Genomic DNA, 21,955 nt, shown 5'->3' on the forward strand with positions numbered 1-21,955 from the left:
CCTTCTTAAAAGTTAAAAGAAATGCTTACATGTGAGGGGTTGCTGAGATGGCGGTGTCAAAGGTCGCCACTGGGGTGCTCAAATACAGTTTGGAATTAGATTTGAAAGATTATATTGTCTACCGTCCTTTGCAATTAAAAACATTTGTGGCACATAATACATTTCTAATTCAATGGATTTTCTTTGTTTTGTTTGTTAAAAATACGAAATGAGGGGGCGGGGCTGGCCGCCGTACAGAACAGACATACTAGTACAGAGCTCCAGACCTCAATTGCTTAAAAGTGAATATTGGACTTCAATAGAGATCTTTTCACATCAGATTATATACACTCTACTACAGATGACGATCTACCTTTAAAAGATATCGATAATTGTCACATATGGAGCTCCGGAAGCATGTTGGAACTGATGGCCCTCAACTTCCCCTCCGGCGGAGCACCTTTGGGCCTTTGCTGTGACTAAACACATATTGCACGTTATATTTCTACACCCATTAACACTGAACAATTTGGAAGCAACAATTCTATCTACTGTTTGCACCTGATCTTAACTTATCTCACATCTGTCACGATGTTAGCAATTGAAAGAGCCTAGACCTACTCTTAAATATGGAGGCGCACTTCCGCGACCTTAAACAAGAGATTGCGATATCGCACTCCCAAGCCTCTGAGGACGTTGTGCATAATCTTGCTGATACTTACTCCTCACGTTGTTCACTCCCCTCTGGAGACATGCAGGAAAACCCGGGGTGTGCCGGACAACAGATGTGGGTACCGCAGATCTGCTGCATTGCAGTGCCTCCTCTGCCTCTCTGTGGAGCCCTGGAGATGTGGAAGTACCTAGAGCATGGCCTACGGATACAACGGTCGGCCCAACACAAATGGTAAAAGCGGATGTCACCATGAGGTATCAACCTATAATAGAGAGGCCCTACAGAAACCATTTAGAGCAGCAGTCTATGCCCCGGGGAAAAACTTCAGAGAGAAGCTTAAGCGCTATGCCTGGAGTTGAACTCTATTTTGCACCTAACATGACTGTGATATCACTGAAGGCAATCACTGGTCAGTTAGCAATTTCAGGGAATTTTTACCTCCCGAGTGACCTCTTTAGCCCTTGTGTTATGGAGTCAGGGCAGCTCCATGGAGACTCTCCAAGGCATCCCGGTAAATCTGGAATAGGCTAATCTGTCACTATAATTGACATGCAAAATTGATTGTTGAGAGTGAAGAAAAGTGACGTTATTAATTCATCAGGTTCTGGTTAATTCATCAGGTTCAGACTTTTTTGCCATATTACTGCTGACAGTTTTGTTGGCTGCTAATGTTCATACGTTCTCTATTGGATGTTTATTATTATTGTTTAGGGTTTATTGCCTTTATTAACATTTATACATGTGTAGGTATCCATTGTATACTGTTTTATGTTTATAGGGAAGTCTGTTACTACTATCATTCACATTACATCTCTGGTCAGTGACAGGAGAGCTAACCTGTAGGGGACGTGTGACTGGTCTGCCAGCGGCCGGGGTGGCCGGTACACTCAATCCCCTAGTAATAGTGTGCACTCATCTGGGATTTGTGAGATTAGTTTTTTCTAAGCAGAGAAAAAGCTCTTTAATTCTCTCCATCAATATGTATTCCCTGATTGTAGTTGGATTCCCGTACACATAGGATGTCCTCATGTTTACTTGCTCAATGTTGTCAGGAGCCTTCATAATAAGTAAAGTATATGCTTTTCGCAGCAAAATTAACCGCTCACACTACAACTCCATACTATAGTAATAGCAGGTGTTTTCCGGATACCCCTCATATTCTACTTTAACCTAAGGGATATCTCTAGCAACGACGGAAAGAGTGCTGGGGTATTTTTTAATCTCTTACAATATATCTTGAGCATTTATCTAATATATACATTTTAGCACCTTAATGAAAATAGAATGGTTTGATATTTGGTTTCCTCTTACTATATATAACACATACTCACAAACTGCCAATTATTCCATGTTTATTTTATTTATGCCAAGTTGGTTAGCTCTATGCCTGTGTATATGCGATATTATATTCTCAGAGAGATATATATGGATATACAAGTTATATCTGTTACTTAACTGTTACCCCAGAATAGACTCTATTATGGTTATAATTTGTTGAAAGCTGGAGATATACTTAAAGTGCCATATATTATTTTTTTTAAGTTTCTCATAAGATTAGGTGTTAGTTTGCATTTGGTCCTTTGTCTAATTTTTAAAAGCAGGTTAATTTATTTTTACATGTCATAAGGTGCTGTACAAGCCATTATTTCCACTCACTTCAATCCCACACACTCATAATACCATATCCCAGGCATACTCATACTTTCATCATAGGTTATATACTGGCAATTATTTCTTAGCGAGTTAATTGAAATCCTTTAATATAAAAACCCAGATCTTCTGTATAATGAGCCTCATTTTCAAAGATGTTAGAGAAGCTTAGCCTTCTGTAAAGTTTAGATCTTCTACCCCATTTATTTTACTATGTTGCCTCACACCTCATAAGTTTATTGCGTATTATATCTCTACTACGTAATGGACTAAATTATTGTAGTATCCTCTTTTTAATAACCTCATAGTAAACTGAGGAGTCCAGAATTTCTCTTCAGTGGTAGTTCTTCATCATAGCATTACAGCCACTATGACTTCTAGAAAACCTATTACATTTTTTAATCACATTTTACCATAAGGTGAATGGGAAGCCTATATGTGTCAATCCTATATTATTTTCTTTCCTAAGACTGCACAACTATGGTGATAGTAGTTTGATTAGCGTCATATGTGTTTTCTAGGGTCGAATTGTAAGCGCAAAACCTGATAGTTACTTATAATGCTACCTATAATGACTCACAGAAAATATTATTTGTCTTCACTATTGAGTTGGTTTCACTAATTTACATATATATCCCTATTTCACTATTTTTGTTATCAGCTAATTGCAAAACTCGCTCTCTACAGCACATTAGAGCCTAGGGGAGTCATTGCCCAGTGACATTTCATATGTAGTTACTTATACCAATAGTGAAGCTATACCGTGTATCAGAGGAAGATATACTCACTCTCACCCCCTATTATTATTATCATTATTATATATTGTTTATCATGAGAAAGACCAAAACTTATCTCGGTTTTCCACCTCTACACATACTATATCTTTACCTGCTTTATATTCTAAAATTCGGAGACCCAGGGGTATCTGCTAGTGTGACATTTTGGCTAGCCCCGCCCTCCCTCCTTCCCTACACCTCATTTAGAGCGGTTCTTGCCCGCTGAATTTCCCTTCCCCAAAAAACAAACAAATCAACATAAAGCTAATCCCCCCCCCTTGCTCCATTTTTTTTTTCTTTCTTAAAAAGTTAACCTTCAGTATATTTTCTACTGCATTGTGGGGACCATCTTTATTCCGTTTATACAAAAACGAGGTTCCATTATACCTTAGGCAAAATACCTATGGACATATTATTCCAATTTATTCCAGATTTTTGCTCCCACTTACTAGTTCCATATTCTTTCTGGTTTTATTCTTTTTCAGATAGGTGGAATAGTAGACTATGCGACTTACTATATAGGCACAGTGTTCATATTGTTTTAAACATTTTCAGAATATATGCCCAGAGATTATATTACTCTGCTTTTTCATTATGCCTATACACTAAGAATGTATGTCTTATCACAATGTTATTTTTGCTTATTGGTGATCCTTTCATGTAATATCTTATACAACCTCAATAAAAAGTTTAATAAAAAAAAAAAAAAAAAAAAATACGAAATGAAACATGTCTGTATCTAGCATTTTATATAATTGTATCTTGTTTTTATACGCAGGCTTGCTTATATATCACTGAGAAATAACAACATTAACGATGAAGGAGCGCGGCTCATTAGTCAGTCTCTTCAAAATATGGACATAAAAAACAAGAGCCTCATTTCCCTTGTACTGAGTTTCAATCACATCGGTAATGTTGGAGCTAACTACATTGCAGAGGTAAGAGATTGCACTAATAAAGTCCTATTTTAAGTTAAATTGTTATTTAACTAGTTGTTACATTTTTTTAATGTGTGCAACATACATTATCAAACTATAATCTAGTGATGATTTGATTTTTTTTTTATATATTTATTTTTATTTTTTCATATATATCAACTGTAAAAAAATACTTAGTCAGATTACAAGTGGAGCGCAAAATTGCACTTTCACAAGGGCGATATTTGCGCTCCACTTAGTAATAACAGCGCACGCAAATCCATTGTTTTTTTATTTTAAAAACATAAATTAAAATTTTGGAGCGCACGGTAGCAATAACCAGCCACTTGTAGTGGCTGGTTATTTATCGCACGCCCATAAACGGCCGACTTTCCCATAGCCCACAGGTGTGCGATAAATTAGCGCTCTACTTTGTAATCTAGCCCTATACAGGGTAGATAAGTGTCTTAAAAAACACACTATAAATCAGCACAGACTGTAAAGAAATTTGCATGTGTAACGGATTTTGAAAGATTCCTAGAATAAAAGTCAATAAAATCTGTCCTTTATACAAAAGTATGTTTAATCAGATGCCATACATTTTTGCATCTAGACAATTCTGTTTGCATCTGTCTATAAAGACTTTCCTCATTAATGGAATAACTCTGTCCGTAAATAATGAATTGCCTTTTCAGTATATTAAAAAAACCTTATTTATCTTGCTTTGAGATTTGGCGATACTCTCTTGCGTTGTGAAAGTCCAACCCAGACTCAAGGGAAAAATTAAAATCGTAATTTTAAAACTTTTATAAAACAAATACATGAGGTATTGAAATAAAAATAGGCAATAAAATATTGAATTGCTTAATCACATTTAAAAATGTTATGGAAATACTAATCATACTAATAATTGAAAATGAACAAAATACTGGAAAAACAAAGGACCCCAGGCCTTGCCAGAACAGGGACCTATTTGAGGGTTTGCAGAAGAGACCGATTGATCTGCCAATAAAAACATTGAAGAGTCTGAGTAGCCAAGAAGATGTGACAGGCTGCTTCCTTTGGAAAATAATAATTCATCAGAATTTTGTCCAGATTACTCAATACCAAAATGAGAACCTTAGTAAAGAACAGCACAACACTGGCTGGATCATAAGGAAGGCACAGCCTGAGGAAGTGTTTCACCCAAAAACCTAGTCATTTGGAAAAGTGAGTTTAAAGGGACACTAAACCCAATTTTTTTCCTTTCATTATTCAGATAGAGCATGCAATTTTAAGCAACTTTCTAATTTACTCCTATTATCAATTTTTCTTCATTCTCATGCTATTTTTCTTTGAACAAGCAAGAATGTAAGCTTAAAGGGACACTGAACTCAAATTTTTTCTTTTGCGATTCAGATAGAGCATGACATTTTAAGCAACTTTCTAATTTACTCTTATTATTAATTTTTCTCCATTCTCTTGCTATCTTTATTTGAAAAATAAGGCATCTAAGCTTTTTTTCGGTTCAGAACTGTGGACAGCACTTTTTTTATTGGTGGATGAATTTTTCCACCAATCAGCAAGAACAACCCAGGTTGTTAACCAAAAATGGGCCGGCATCTAAACTTACAATCATGCATTCCAAATAAAGATACCAAGAGAATGAAGAACATTTTATAATAGGAATATATTAGAAAGTTGCTTAAAATGTCATGCTCTATCTGAATCACGAAAGAAAAAATTTGGGTTCAGTGCCCCTTTAAGAGCCGTCACATTTTTATTTCAGCACCCGGGTAGCTCTTGCTGATTGGTTACTAAATGTACAAACCAATCAGCAAGCTCTACCAAGGTGCTGAACCTGCTTTTTCAAATAGAGATATCATGAGAACAAAGAAAAATAGATAATAGGAATAAATTAGAAAGTTGCTTAAAATTGCATGCTCTATCTGAATAATGAAAGAAAAAAATTGGGTTTTGTATCCCTTTAAGAAGCAAAAGTGTCTATAAGATCTATACTGGTCATGAAATTTGAACCTTGCTCCATAGCAAAATGTTGTTGTTTTTTTTTTGTTAAGTACATGTTAAAAATCAAAATAAAACATCAGAACTGTTTCTTAAAAAGAAAAGGGGGAAGGGGGCTATCCCCATAATTTAACAGATATTGAAAGGCTGTTTAAACAATCTTGACTAAAAAAACTCTGTTTGATATCCCTGGAAAACAATATGGATTACCCAAGGATCTGACAATTGTGTAAGCCTAGAGGGAAACACTGAATGGAAATAACTTGGTCATCGGGCTTCCATGGGTTTGATTTTGGCACTTTTTTTTTCTTCTTCCACCTAATCTTCAGGGTGATCTATCTAATTGCACTAAGAAACACAAGCTTTATTCTGAATGTAACTAAAAGGAGCAGAATTGTTGGAACCAGAAGCTGAGGAATTCCTACACAGACCACGCTCACTTTATATACTGTTGTTACTATTAGACCTGCATTATTTATTATTCCATATCCCATAAAGCAAAGAATATATTTATTTTTGTGAGTTTAATATGCCCTCTACTTCATTTGTTAAAGGGACACTGTACCCAAAAATTTTATTTCGTGATTCAGATTGAGCATGAAATTTTAAGCAACTTTCTAATTTACTCCTATTATCAAATTTTCCTTCATTCTCTTGGTATCTTTATTTGAAATGCAAGAATGTAAGTTTAGATGCCGGCCCATTTTTGGTGAACAACCTGGGTTGCCCTTGCTGATTGGTGGATAAACTCATCCACCAAAAAAAAAGTGCCGTCCAGAGTACTGAAACCAAAAAAAAAGCTTAGATGCCTTCTATTTCAAATAATGATAGCAAGAGAACGAAGAAAAAATTATAATAGGAGTAAATTAGAAAGTTTCTTAAAATTGCATGCTCTTTCTGAATTACAAAAGAAAAAATTTGGGTTCAGTGTCCCTTTAAGTAGCACTGCATTTACCCTCACTGTTCATGGAACTGGGTGCTAGAAATTTATTTTCCCTTCCTAAAGTATCAGTAGTCCTGAATAACCCTTTATTTTTCCAGGTTTGAATATCTTTTTACGATACTTGACACATTTAATTTGATTAGCAGAGATTAATTTAATATTAAAATATAATGGTGGTAGGGTATTTCTAAAAGGCTTACTTTGATTTTATTATTTAAATAAAAAACTAGTCTGGGTTCCACTTATCCAAAGCACCTTGCTATTTAATTGAAATCATTTTTTATTGCAAAAACATATACAAGGTATATCACATCTTTTACATTTTTTATATACATATCTACATCTCCATTTTCTGAAAAATGTCTCTGAAAAATGTCTCTCAGTTAGAAGTCTATGATATTTCTTATGTTTCCACTATCAGAGTTTGAATAAAGCAAAGTTCACCAGTGGAGTAGTTGATGGTTGGGTAGTCAGATCTGTAAGTTCTAATAGTTAGTGTGATTATACCTGCGCTCCACATTAGCACCATGGATTAGGGGATATAGCAGATCGTTATCAGAAGATTTGAAATTTTCCTTAATATCCCCTTTCTCTCCATGCCACTCTGCTGTATTTTCTTAAAAAACTTTTCTATCTATCCCTCCCCTTCATTAAATTATAACAACAATCAACAATAAACTTTAAACTTTCCCCTTCCCCCCTCACTCAATGCATCTTTAAAATATCAACTTGCCTGCTCCTCCATTCCACTCGCCATCGTTCCGGGGGGAAGAGTCCCACCTTTCCTACTTAGTTATAGCTATCTACAGTCGCTTGTCTTCCTCTCACCCCTGGAATGTTATGGGTCTTATCTTGGTGTTAAATTAGTTGTGTGTCTACCCTCTCAGTCTATGTCTGGTCAGTGTCCGCTTAAGATCCAGTAATTCCAGATCTTTAAAAATTGCTCGTGGTTAGCTTGTATGAATGAGGCTGTTTCAGATAGTTTGTGAATTAATTTAATTTTTTCCATAATCTCTCCCCATGTGGGTGTCCCTACCTTCCAGTAACGTGCCACACATATCCTAGTAGCTGTACAGAGAATGTGTATAAATGTGTTTGTGGCTGAATTGAAGGGTTTTATATGTTCATTTAATAAAGCTTGGGTCGCGGTCAGAGTGATGTTTTCTGAGAGCACCTCACTCAGCAATTTAGATAACTTAGCCCATAGCAGTTGTACCCGAGGGCATTCCCACCACATATGTATATATGTTCCTGCCTCCTCGCATCCTCTATAGCAATTTCTACTGCCAGCTTGAGTGTAGTGTGAGGTGACCATTGGAGTAAGATACCACCTATAAACAGTTTTGATGCAATTTTCTTTCAGATCTGCACTGATCATACCTCTGCCTGAGCTCTTAAATATGTCTTCCCATTCCTCTTTGGAATGTGTTATTTTGATATCTCTTTCCCATTTCTCCATTAAAGGAGATTTGGAAGAATGTTTGGCTGATTGTAATGATATGTATAGGGTAGAGATCAAACCTTTATGACGGGAATCAGTACTACACAGCTTCTCTAATGTCGTTGTGTGCTGTCTAGGTTGTTTAGGTAGGGCCTTATTTATAGTAGATGCAATCTGTAGGTATAGGAACCAGTGCAGTTTGTCTGGTAGTATTTTTTCTTGTATTTGTTGGTAAGTAGCTAACTTCCCTTTATGAAGAAAGTCTGCTAGTCTATAGAGCCCCTTATTTGCCCATTTACCGATTAGTACCTGATGTTCAGGGTTCATCAGTGTCCTTAATGGCCTTATTAATGAGTCAGATGGTAAAAGTTTTAGTTTGCTAGTTAACAGGTGCCACATTGACATCATTTCCCCAGTTATTTTTGAGGTTGTAGTTAGTTTAAGGATATCTTTCGGGTGTTCCCAAAGTATATCTTCTGATTGTTTATAACCTGTTATTAGAGTCTCTACCCTTACCCAAATCAATTCTTTTTGCTTTTTGCTCATTAAGGTGGTCTGTGCTAGTCTCGCTGCTTGGTAATAATTAAGCAAATTTGGTACCCCTACTCCCCCTAGTTGTTTATGTTGCAGTAACACTTGTGAAGGTATCCTAGCTTTTTTTTTTCCTCTTATGAATCTGATCAGATCCATCTGAAGTTTATTTAATTCTGGTAGTGGGATCTTAATCGGTAGGGCCCTAAAAAAATACAATAGTCTAGGGAGGACGTTCATCCTGACCGCCGACAATCGGCCGTACCAGGAAAAAACCCCAGCTTTCCATTTTTTAATCTCCTTTCTAATTGTTTTATACAGAGGTACATAGTTTAATTTGTATAGGTTTGATGTATCGACCGACAACTTAACTCCCAGGTATTTAATTGCCCCTGTAGCCCACTCAAACAAAAAATTGGTTGCAATAATCTTTTTGGTGTGGTCAGGGAGGGCGATAGATAGTGCCTCGCATTTTTCCTGATTTATCTTATATCCTGATATATCAGCATAATCTTGTAAAATACAATATAAATGGGGTAGGGATTCCAGTGGCTTGGTCAGGGTAAGGAGGACGTCATCTGCAAATAAAGAAATTTTAAATTCCTCGCTACCCAACGAGACTCCGTGTATTTCTGGGGTCAAGCGAATCACTGCTGCTAGGGGCTCTATGCATAGGGCAAATAAAAGTGGCGATAAGGGGCATCCCTGTCTTGTCCCATTTTGAATGTCAATCCTCTTGGATTGGTAGCCTGCCGCTCTAATGTGGGCAGTAGGATTAGAATATATACTTCTTATAGCCTGAACAAATGGTCCACTAAATCCCAATTTACTCAAGACCTCAAACATAAAAACCCAATCTATTCTGTCAAACGCCTTCTCCGCGTCCAAGGACAGGACCAGAGAAGGCGTTTTTGTCTTATGGAGGTAGTCAACCAGGGAGATCGTACGTCTTATATTGTCAGGAGCCTCTCTTCCGGATATAAATCCCACCTGGTCTGGGTGAATTAGGGTCGGTAGATGTGATTTGAGTCTATTTGCCAAAATTTTACTAAAAATCTTTATATCTTGGTTGATTAAGGATATGGGCCTATAACTTTGGCATAGTTTTGGGTTTCGTCCTGGCTTAGGGATCACCACTATCTTAGCCTGTAAAATTTCTGTTGGGATTGCTTTACCTTGTAGGATGTTGTTGCAAAATGTTACAACGTGTGGGGCTAGAATTGATTTGAAAAGTTGATAGTATTCACCTGGGAATCCATCTGGACCAGGTGCTTTTCCTGGCTTGAGCTCCTTGATGGCTACAAGGACCTCCCTGGCTGACACCTCCGCATTCAGTTCGTCCCTAATCGTTTTATCAATAGGTGTTAATTTAGCCTCATCTAGGAATCTATGTAGCGTCTGTCTTGTCTTATCGTTTTGCGTCGTTTTGGTTCCGTCATAAAGTTGTGCGTAATATTGAGCAAAGCTGTCGGCTATTTCTTGGGGATTTGAGGTACATGTGCCGTTATCTTTTTGTAGGATTGGTATAGAAAAGGATTTTGTCTGTTCTCTAAGCTTATGTGCTAGATACTTATCTGGCTTGTTAGAGTAGAGAAAGTAATTTGCTTTCAGTCTGTGAGCTGCCCTTAGAGATGCCCTATTCATAATTGTTGATAATTCTACTCTCTTTGCTTGTAGTTCTTGGAACAATGTTTCTGATTGGTCTTGTTGATGTAGTTTTGTGAGTGTGTCTATTTGGGCCTGTAGAGAGTCTATTTGAGATCTGTTAGCCTTGGTAAGAGCTGCCTTTTCTTTTATGAGTAATCCCCTAATAAAAGGTTTATGTGCTGCCCAGGTGCTAATCGGATTAGAAGTGGAACCCGTGTTTAGTGCCCAGTATTCTGACATAGCTTGTGAGATGGAGTTAAGTATACCTGGTTGTTGTAGCGCAGAAGGGTCATAGTTCCAAGAGCGTGTTGTGCTAATTTGGAATGTTTCTCTAATGTGAATTTGGACTATAGAGTGGTCTGACCAAGCGCAAGCATGAATAGTAGAGGATGCCAAGTCAGGAAGCCAGATCTGGCTTAAGTAAACGTAGTCCAATTTTGAGTACGTTTTGTGAGCATGGGAATAGTAAGTGTAGTCTAGTGTTCTCCCATAAAGAGTGTCCCAGGAGTCTAGAATGTTGTGGGATAGAAAAATCTCCTTTATTTTTTTTACCATAGAGTTATGCCTAAGTTGTTTTTGGGTCAGTTTGGACTGGCCTGCACCTTGAAATTTATATAGTTCTATATTGAAATCACCCCCCAGCAGGATTCTATCTTGTGTCCATTGGGTAAGCAGATAGGAGATGTGTGTGAAAAAAGAGATTTGCGTCTCATTGGGAGCGTAGATATTGCATAAAACAATTTGTTTATCTCGTTGCCTACCTCTGACTATTAAGAACCTCCCTTCTGGATCTCTGATCGTCTCCTCCACTACTAAACCCAGGGATTGGTGTATCAGTATCGAGACCCCCCGCTTCTTTTTGTCTGTCGTTGAGTGATAGTGTTGAGTAAAGTTTCTGGCCCAATATTTCGGAACTACGTCTTTGGTGAAGTGAGTCTCTTGTAAGAAAATTATATTAGCCTTAATTTTAAGATATTGGGCCAGTGGCGTCCGTCTCTTGAGGTCTGTGTTAAGGCCCCTAACATTATGTGATACCAAACGTATGTCAATAGTCATCACTTACAATTTGAAGTCTGGGACTCTCGCCCCCGGATCCGCCTCTACCAATTCTTCTGCCGCTCTCCTTAGAGATTCTAGATGAAGCCCTTTGTTTCTAGGAAATGTATTTGAGTAGGAGAGACAAAATAGCAGAGCGAAAACAAAAGCAAGAACAGTCAAATTACATAATGTTTTCAACAAGATAATTGTGGTACATTGAGTGAGAACAAAAAAAACAGTAGAGAACTGGTATCTCCCACATTTAAAAACTGCATGTAGGAGTAAAACATAAAAAATGTAGAAAACCTTCAATCCCACCCTCCCCCCCCCCTCTTTACATTATCCACTATATGAGTGGTTGCTTACTCCCACTGCTGGGATGCTAACGTCGGGCCTAGAAAATGTTCAAGTTTACCTCGTTTCTGCTACCAACAGTTTAGTTCTCAAACAATCTTCAACAATGAATGACATTTAACTTTTGTAGTTCTTGATCTCCTTAATCTGTATCTCCTGTTTCCTCACAGGCAAATGAGCACCTTGTTATGTGTAGAATCAAATTCTCATGTCTTGGATTTCTTCTTTGTCACTTTGGTCCATCTTTGTTTATTCAGTTGTTTAGACCTAGATGATTGCTGCGCCGAATCTTCTGCTTGTTCCAGTTGCGGTATTTCCGGTGGTTCCAGTGATAGTTGCTTGCAGATTATTGGTATCTCAGCTGGTTCTTTTAGACTCATTGATCGGCCGTTGTGTAGAATGTGTAGGTTGAAAGGGAACCCCCATCTGTATCTGATTTGGTGTTTCCTCAGTAGCATGGTGAGTGGTCTCAGCTCGCTTCTTCTTTGCAGCGTTTTGATACAGAGATCCTGGTAGAATTGAATCACTGATCCTTGGAATTTGAATGTAGGGTTCTTTCTTGCTGCTGTAAGGATTTCCTCTTTTTCTGGGAATCTGTAGAATTTGACCACCACATCCCTAGAGGGTGCTTCTTCTTTTGGTTTGGGTCTTAGTGCTCTATGGGCCCTTTCCAGCTGGTATTTGTCATCATTCACCTCACCTGAGATAGCTTGGAAAAGTTGATGCAGGTAGGTACTCAATTCTTCTGTTGTAACAGATTCCGGTATTCCTTTTAATCTTAGATTGCACCTCCGAGTTCTGTTTTCAAGATCTTCTAGTTTGTCTTGTATCTCAGAGACCTCTTGTTGTTGTGTTGTGAGTTGCATGGTAACATTCGTGAGCTCTTCTGCTACCGAGGTTTCCGCTTCTTCTAATGCCGCTACTCTGGAGCCTAAATCTGTTGCATCTTGTTTTATTTCTGTTAGACTGTCAGTCACAGTGTTCTGGAATGCGTAAAATTTTTCCCATAGCTTATTGAAGTTTTTATCAATATCTTTTTTAGATACCAACGACCTAAGGTCAGCTTTAGTGACAGGAATGGAGTCCTCCTCAGCGAACTGTGAATCTGAGTCAGAGTCCATATCTTCTGCTGTGGCATTGTTGGTTGTCTCCTTTTCTTTTGCAGGTTTAAAAAATAAATTAGCTGCTGGTGTTTTAGGGCCTTGAGAAGATTTGTTATTTTTTCTCGCCGCCATGGTTGCTGTTCAGAGTTCGTCTCTGATGAAAAATAATAGTAGTTTTAATTTGGGGCTGTTGATCTGTACTGTTCTGCCCTCTCTGCTGTGTGCTATGATCTCACTCCTTGTTAGGTAGGGTGGTACTGTATTTTTATCTTTCACCTGCTTGGTGGCTTAGTTCCGTTTATTGAATATTACATTAGTCTGATGTCATCTGTGACAAAAATATCTCTGCTTTCCACTATCTTTCTGTTTTTATTTCAGCTGCTTTTGATGTGAATTACATGCACAGATCTCGGTCTGGTTTCATAACAGGATAGTAGTAGGCTAATGGGCGCCAATTGTGATGAGGCGTGGTTCTGCTGTGCGTGTATTAAAATAGTGGCATATATAGAGATACGCTTCAATGTCTTAAATATGTTGCTTTAATAGTATTGTAGTTTTCATATCTCTTTAGTGCATATTAACTTCACTGGTTTTATCAGTTAAGAGAGTTTGAGTCCCATGTAGATATACTGTGTGTCTCAAGTTTCTGATTGATTATTTTCCTGCAGCACTTGTCAGTATCTGTTATTTCCTTTCATTTTAAAAAAGAAGGTTTTTGAGAGGACAGAGTAGGCCATAGTAGCTAAACTTTTCAGTCCATGTTTTGTGTGTCACCTTCAAGAGATTGCTTGTCCCTTTGTATTAATAATTGTAGCTTTTAAACGGTGCTACACTTTCTATTTGTAATATCCCGGTAGCGGGACCACCAGTCGTCTTGCTAGTCAGGCTGGAAGCAGAGGCCTATCACCTCCTCGGTCGCTACTTAGTTCGACTGGGTAACTGTCAGTTCGGCGCTACTCTGCCTACATATATGTGCGGTCGGGGTCCGGCTCTCATTATCTTACCGCAATTATGTTCGCTTCGGTAGTCAGACCATAGCCTCTGTTGTTAGCTTCTGCCTGCAAGGCCACATGGCTAAGATGGCGGGCGGCTCCGCTTGCTCCGTCTTGTATCTGTAACTTGTCCGGTCCTGTTTCGCTCAGATCAGTCTCACTGTTGCTTCGGTTCAGGCTACAGCACTTCCCCTGTCATCTTTCAGCCTGTGCTGGGTAGCGATTAGCCCATATATAAGGTATAGTACAGCAGTGTTTAGTGGAGCTCACAGATTACACCGCCATTCACCTTGAGCTCCAGGCTCCGCCCCCACCTTGCTATTTAAAAGGGACATGTTTTGAAGTTCTGTTTCCTAAAAAAATCTAATTATAATGGCATAAAATACAGTTCTATCCTAATTAAGTCTTTGTTTTATTTCAGGCCTTAAGACTAAATCGTTCACTGCTGGTTCTAAATTTGTCAAACAATCTGATTGAGGACAAAGGTGCCCTGGCCTTAGCAGAGGTTTGTAAATGATACAAACAATGATACTACAGATTATCGAATATGTTTACCTATAACATTATAACATTCTGCCTTAGGTCGTGGGATATTTCGCTTTAACTCATAAAGAGCTTGTGGAGAGGAGACGGATGTTAATGGAAAAGACAATACAAGAAATGCAAAAATCGGTGAGTTGAAAATTGGGTAGTTCAGGAGCTTACAATGCAGTAGATTTGATATTGTTTTGGATCTGTATTAAATCATTGTAAATATGAAATAAAAGATTATGGTGGAACTGCAAAATCTTTGAAAAGTGTAAAACACAATTTTACTTTTGGTCAGTTTAATTAACAAACAGCCATTGCAAATTGTATAATTGCAAAATGTGCATAATATAAGAGGTATAAAAAGCATTACATTTAGGAACATGAAGACATCTTTAAAGTGACAGGAAACCCCAACATTTTCTTTCATGATTTGGATAGTACATACAAATTTAAACAGCTTTCTAATTTACTTTTATTATCAAATTTACTTCATTCTCTTGGTATCCTTTGCTGAAGGAACATCATTGCACTACTGTCAGCTATATGAACACATCTAGTTAGCCAATCACAAGAGACAAATGTGCGCAGGCACCAATGAGCAGCTAGCTCCCACTAGTGTAGGATATGTGCGCATTCTTTTTCAACAAGGGATACCAAGAGAACGAAGCACATCTGAAAATAGAAATTAATTTTAAAGTGTCTTAAAATGGCATGCTCTATCTAAATCTTGCAAGTCTAATTTTGACTTTCCTATCCCTTTAAACAGCATTGCAGCAAAATGTGATAGGGCATCATACCCTTAGCCTATTGTCCTTCAAAGAACGAGAATGCTTCTCTTTCCAAGGTGAAATTTATTTTTCTGCTTGAATTTAAGTTTCCCCTTTGTCCTCTGTCACCAAACCAGTACATTGTTTGCTTTTCTTTAAACCCAACAAACTTTTTTTTTAAGCTAGTGCATAATGATTTGGAGCAGTGATGGCAGACTTCCTAACACTTGGAAACCGCAAATAATTTTTTAGAAGCTTTAAAGGGACAATCAAGTCCAAAATAAACTTTCATGATTCAAGTAGGGCATGTAATTTTAAACAACTTTACCATTTACTTTTATCACAGATTTTGCTTTGTTCTCTTGGTATTCTTAGTTAAAAGCGAAACCTAGGTAGGCTCATATGCTAATTTCTTAGACCTTGAAGGCCGCCTCTAATCTGAATGCATTTTGACTGTTTTTCACCACTAGAGGGCTTTAGTTCATGTGTGTCATATAGATAACATTGAGCTCACGCACGTGAAGTTACCTAGAAATCAGCACTGATTGGCTAAAATGCAAGTCTGTTAAAAGAACTGAAATAAGAGGGCAGTTTGCAGAGGCATGGATACAAAGTAATTACATAGGTAAAACGTGTATTATTATAACTGTGTTGGTTATGCAGAACTGTGGAATGGGAAATAAAGAGATGATTTATCTTTTTAAACAACAAAAATTCTGGTGTTGACTGCTCCTTTAAGTGCTGTAGATCAATGTCTAAGAGGCCTTAAGGGCCACATATAAATAATGATATCTTTCCTTTGTTGCCCACTCACCAGACGTCCCCAAAGTACACTTTTTGGGCGCGATCCGATATAGATCGCAGTTTGCGGCGCAAGCGAGGGAACCCGCGTCGCCCGCAGTTTCAGCTTGCAACTCGAGCTATCCCATATATGTCGCCGTCAGATGCTAACGTGCCGTAAGTCTGACAAACCAGCGATGTCCAGAAATCTGCGCAAGTACAAATTTCTGGCTTCGCCAGTGACTTGCGGCACGTTAGAAACTGCCGGCGCCTACAAAACCTGACTAAAGTCTAAATCACCCGCACTGTCTAACACGCCTCCCTAACATAGCCCGACACGTCTAACACGCCTCCCTAACATAGCCCGACACGTCTAACCCTCTATCCCCTATCCCCCCTCACTATCCTAACAATAAAATATGTATGAACCCCTAAACCGCCGCTACCTAATAAAGTTATTAACCCCTAAACCGCCGCCAGCTATATTAAATCTATAACCCCCTAAAGTGAGCCCCTAACACCGCCGCCATCTACCTTACCTACCCCCTAAAGTGAGCCCCTACCCCGCCGCTATTTTAAAATTATTAACCCCTAATCTAATCCCCCTACCCCGCCGCCATCTATATTAAAGGGACAGTCTAGGCCAAAATAAACTTTCATGATTCAGATAGAGCATGTAATTTTAAACAATTTTCCAATTTACTTTTATCACCAATTTTGCTTTGTTCTCTTGGTATTCTTAGTTGAAAGCTTAACCTAGGAGGTTCATATGCTAATTTCTTAGACCTTGAAGCCCAACTCTTTTAGATTGCATTTTAACAGTTTTTCACCACTAGAGGGTGTCAGTTCACGTATTTCATATAGATAACACTGTGCTCGTGCACGAGAAGTTATCTGGGAGCAGGCACTGATTGGCTAGACTGCAAGTCTGTCAAAAGAACTGAAAAAAGGGGCAGTTTGCAGAGGCTTAGATACAAGATAATCACAGAGGTTAAAAGTATATTATTAGAACTGTGTTGGTTAAGCAAAACTGGGAAATGGGTAATAAAGGGATTATCTATTTTTTAAAACAATAACAATTCTGGTGTAGACTGTCCCTTTAAATTATTTAACCCCTAAAATACTAAACTATCCCCACTAAACCACTAAACCTGTCTAACCCTACAAATAGCCCTGAAAAGGGCTTTTTTCGTGGCATTGCCCCAAAGTAACAGCTCTTTTGCCAGCCCTTAAAAGGGCTTTTGGCGGGGCTTTGTCACAAAGTAAACTGCTCTTTTGCCTACAATCTACATCCCCCTACACCGCGGCCACCTATAATAAATGTATTAACCCCTAATCTAATCCCCCTACACCGCCGCCAGCTATATTAACCCTAATTATATTAGGGTTAATATAGTTAATATAGTTATTATATTATATATATTAACTATATTAACCCTAATTATATTAGGGTTAATATAGTTAATATCGTTATTATATTATATATATATATTAAGTATAATAACCCTATCTAACTCTAACATCCTAACTAAACTCTTATTAAAATAAATCTAATATTAATATTATTAATTAAAATATTCCTATTTAAATCTAAATACTTACCTATAAAATAAACCCTAAGATAGCTATAATGTAATTAATAATTACATTATAGCTATGTTAGGGTTTATATTTATTTTACAGGTAAATTGTTAATTATTTTAACTAGGTATAATAGCTATTAAATAGTTATTAACTATTTAATAGCTACCTAGTTAAAATAATTACCCAATTACCTGTAAAATAAATCCTAACCTAAGTTACAAATACACCTACACTATCAATAAATTAAATAAACTACAAATATCTATCTAAAAATACAATTAAATAAACTAAACTAAATTACAAAAAAAAAACCAAACACTAAATTACAAAAAATAAAAAAAAGATTACAAGATTTTTAAGCTAATTACACCTATTCTAAGCCCCCTAATAAAATAATAAAGCCCCCCAAAATAAAAAAATTCCCTACCCTATTCTAAATTAAAACAAGTTCAAAGCTCTTTTACCTTACCAGCCCTTAAAAGGGCCTTTTGTGGGGGCATGCCCCAAAGAAAACTGCTCTTTTGCCTGCAAAAAAAAACACAATACCACCCCCCAACATTACAACCCACCACCCACATACCCCTAATCTAACCCAAACCCCCCTTAAATAAACCTAACACTACCCCCCCTGAAGATCTCCCTACCTTGTATTCACCCCGCCGGGCAGAACTCCTGATCCGATCCGGGCGATGTGTTCCAGCAAGCGGCAGTGAAGTCTTCTTCCATCCGGGCGATGTCTTGAAGCAAGCGGCAGAGAGTCTTCTTCCATCGGCGACGTCTTCAAGCAAATCGGCATCTTCAATCTTCTTACTTCGCTCCTCCGCCGCGGAGCATCCTTCCGGCACGACGACTTCCCGACGAATGAGGTTCCTTTAAATGACGTCATCCAAGATGGCGTCCATCGAATTCCGATTGGCTGATAGGATTCTATCAGCCAATCGGAATTAAGGTAGAAAAATCTGATTGGCTGATTGAATCAGCCAATCAGATTCAAGTTCAATCTGATTGGCTGATTGGTTAAATACAAGAAAAGAAGATTGAAGATGCCGCTTCATGGAAGATGCTGCTGGAAGGAAGAAGACTTTGCTGCCGCTTGGAGGAAGACGTCGCCGGGAGGAAGAATTCTTCTTTTCCGCTTGGAGGAAGACATCGCCGGAGGAAGAATTCTTCTTTGCCGCTTGGAGCAAGAGATCGCCCGGATCGGATGAGGAGTTCGGCCCGGTGTGGTGAAGACAAGGTAGGGAGATCTTCAGGGGGATAGTGTTAGGCTTTTTTAAGGGGGGTTTGGGTGGGTTTAGAATAGGGGTATGTGGGTGGTGGGTTGTAATGGGGGGGGGGGGTATTGTATATGTTTTTAAATGCAAAAGAGCTGAATTCTTTGGGGCATGCCCCACAAAAGGCCCTTTTAAGGGCTGGTAAGGTAAAGAGCTTTGAACTTTTTTTAATTTAGAATAGGGCAGGGAATTTTTTTTATTTTGGGGGGCTTTATTATTTTATTAGGGGGCTTAGAATAGGTGTAATTAGCTTAAAAATCTTGTAATCTTTTTTTTATTTTTTGTAATTTAGTGTTTGTTTTTTTTGTAATTTAGTTTAGTTAATTTAATTGTATTTTTAGATAGATATTTGTAGTTTATTTAATTTATTGATAGTGTAGGTGTATTTGTAACTTAGGTTAGGATTTATTTTACAGGTAATTGGGTAATTATTTTAACTAGGTAGATATTAAATAGTTAATAACTATTTAATAGCTATTATACCTAGTTAAAATAATTAACAATTTACCTGTAAAATAAATATTAACCCTAACATAGCTACAATGTAATTATTAATTATATTGTAGCTATCTTAGGGTTTATTTTATAGGTAAGTATTTAGATTTAAATAGGAATATTTTAGTTTATAATATTTAGAGGAGAACCCGTCAGGGCCGGGGCTTTTGTTTGAGGGAGAATCTTTAATAGCTTGGTGTAATTCGTCTTTTGTGATAGGGGTAGCCAGGGAGTCTGCTGTTTCTTTATCAATGGATGGGAGCCCTAAATTTAAGAAATATTGGTTAAGTTTGTCTTTAAATGCTGGGGATTCCTGTGTTTTGTCCTCATCTAAGTTATATAGTGTTTTGTAATAACTCCTAAAGGCTGCTGCTATTTTGGTGCTATCTTTGACTGTTTGTCCGTCCGGTGTCGTTAAGGAGTGGATATATGTATTTAATTGTTTCCTCTTCAGGTTTCTGGCCAGTATTTTCCCTGGTTTATTTCCTCCTTCGTAATAGTACTGTTTGAGGAATAGCGCTTTCCGCTGGTGTATTTCTGTCAAATGTTTCTTAAGTTCTAGTCTAGAGTCAGTGAGTTCTTTGGTAATTTTGATGTCTGAGGGGTTTTTCTTGTGTTTGGTCTCTAAGGAGCTGATTTTATGTAGAAGGTCAGAGTGTTTCTCTCTAGCCTGTCTATTTAGTTTAGATTTATGTTTTATCAGTAAGCCTCTGATCACTGTTTTGTGTGCTTCCCATTCCACCTGGTGGGATGTGGAAGATTGCGAATTGATTAGAAAATATTCTTGTATTTCTTTGTGTATTGTATCTACCAGTATAGGGTCGTTCAGTAGAAGGTCATCTATTCTCCAGATCCTAGTTGATATGGGGATGTCTGGCCATAACACCTGACAGGTTACAGGAGCATGGTCCGACCAAGTGATAGGGCCTATCTCGCACCTAGCGGTAATTGAGAGTCCATGAGAGTCCGTGAAAACGTGGTCGATCCTAGTGTAACAATTGTGAGGATTAGAGTAAAAAGTATAGTCCCTGTCCAGAGGGTGAAGGGTCCTCCATATGTCATGGAGAGTGAGATTTTGGAGAGTGTTTTTGATGGATTTCAGTGTAGTATTGGCGGTACTAGTAGTTCCTCTGGAGGAGTCAAGAGAGGGGTCGAGGGATAAGTTAAAATCTCCTGCTAAGAAAATTACGCCCTGAGAATGGTCCAAGAGCAAGTTGGCCATTTTTCTGAAGAACCCTGACTGTGCAGTATTGGGGGCATATATATTTAGTAGCGTAATATGGTGGCCGTATAGAGTACCTTGATCTCTCTCAATATGGACCACCTGTAATGGTAACGTTTTATGGATAAGAATACCTACACCTGCTTTTTTATTTGGGCCCGAAGCAAAGTAAGCTGTAGGGTATTGAGCGTCATGCCATTTAGGTTCCTTCCCCCTCTGAAAGTGGGTTTCCTGGAACATCGGGATGTGGCTCTTTAGTTTGTTTAGATCTCGGAAAGCTATTGATCTTTTTCCGGGATTATTTAGGCCTTTAACATTTATAGATGTCACTTGTAGCGTGTGATCTTGGAATCTGCTAACCTTGGGTTGCATCTTGGCAGGATGGGAGGAGGGTTAAGATAGGAAGGGAAGAAAAAAAAAAAAAGAAAAAAAAAAAAAGGGGGGGGGGGAGGTGGAGGGGGAAAAGACTGGAGAAACAAAATAGGATAGTGAGTGTGAGAGAAGGAAGGTTGAAAAGAGGATTTCCGAATGTTTTAGTATTGCAACAAAGAGAAAGGAGAAAAGAACACAAAGCAATGTAATTTACAATATTGTAACTAGTCTCAAAATAAGGACCTAGGCTAATGGGGTAGAATACCCAGTTTTGGCAAGACAAAAAACATATAATAATTAACCATTGATGAATAAACCAGTAATTTTCCCTTTCTTTTTTTTTTTTAAAGGGGAGTAGCGATGGTCCCACAACCCAGGTGGACAATATGAGGGAGTATATCCTTTCCTATTAGCAAAGCTACGTCTCCTAATGTGGCAAAGGAGGAGGCGTGGATGGGGAGAGGAATAATAAACCAGTAGGGGGGGGGTGGGGGTGACATGGCAATCAGGATTTGACCTCTTCTTTAGGAGGCACCGTGAAGTACATTTATGGCCAATAATCTTCTAATAAAGAGCCCCTGCCTATTATCACCCTTATTAACTTATTATGCTAATTTTAAATAGATAAGCTAGAACATTCATCTATCAACTCTCACTATGTAGGAATCATATAACAATTAGGAAACCTGTATTTAGAAACATATAACTTATAACCTGTAGGATACATACGTTTGTTAACAATAAAACATAATTATGAGCTTTTATTGTTCCTAGACACTCTATAAGGAGTTTCAGATTGTCAAGTCCTCTTGGGTTGAAAACATAACAAGTCCCTTATCTTTGAGAGTCGCCTTGCAATTACAGGGGTAAAAAGTCCTGCTG

The 21,955-nt window shown here is 38.0% G+C and overlaps 1 protein-coding gene across 2 annotated transcripts in view; it reads left to right on the forward strand.

Moving 5' to 3' along the window:
- Nucleotides 1-21,955, forward strand: part of LRRC71 (leucine rich repeat containing 71) — a 91,208-nt gene that overhangs the window by 16,279 nt on the left and 52,974 nt on the right. For both annotated transcript variants that reach the window (XM_053695831.1, XM_053695839.1), the window contains exons 9-11: nucleotides 3,857-4,016; nucleotides 14,470-14,553; nucleotides 14,631-14,720. In XM_053695831.1, the coding sequence (XP_053551806.1) occupies nucleotides 3,857-4,016; nucleotides 14,470-14,553; nucleotides 14,631-14,720 (334 nt within the window). The remainder of the gene's footprint in view (nucleotides 1-3,856; nucleotides 4,017-14,469; nucleotides 14,554-14,630; nucleotides 14,721-21,955) is intronic.

The sequence above is a fragment of the Bombina bombina genome, chromosome 1 (assembly GCF_027579735.1).
Source record: "Bombina bombina isolate aBomBom1 chromosome 1, aBomBom1.pri, whole genome shotgun sequence".
Classification (NCBI taxonomy): Eukaryota; Metazoa; Chordata; class Amphibia; order Anura; family Bombinatoridae; genus Bombina; species Bombina bombina.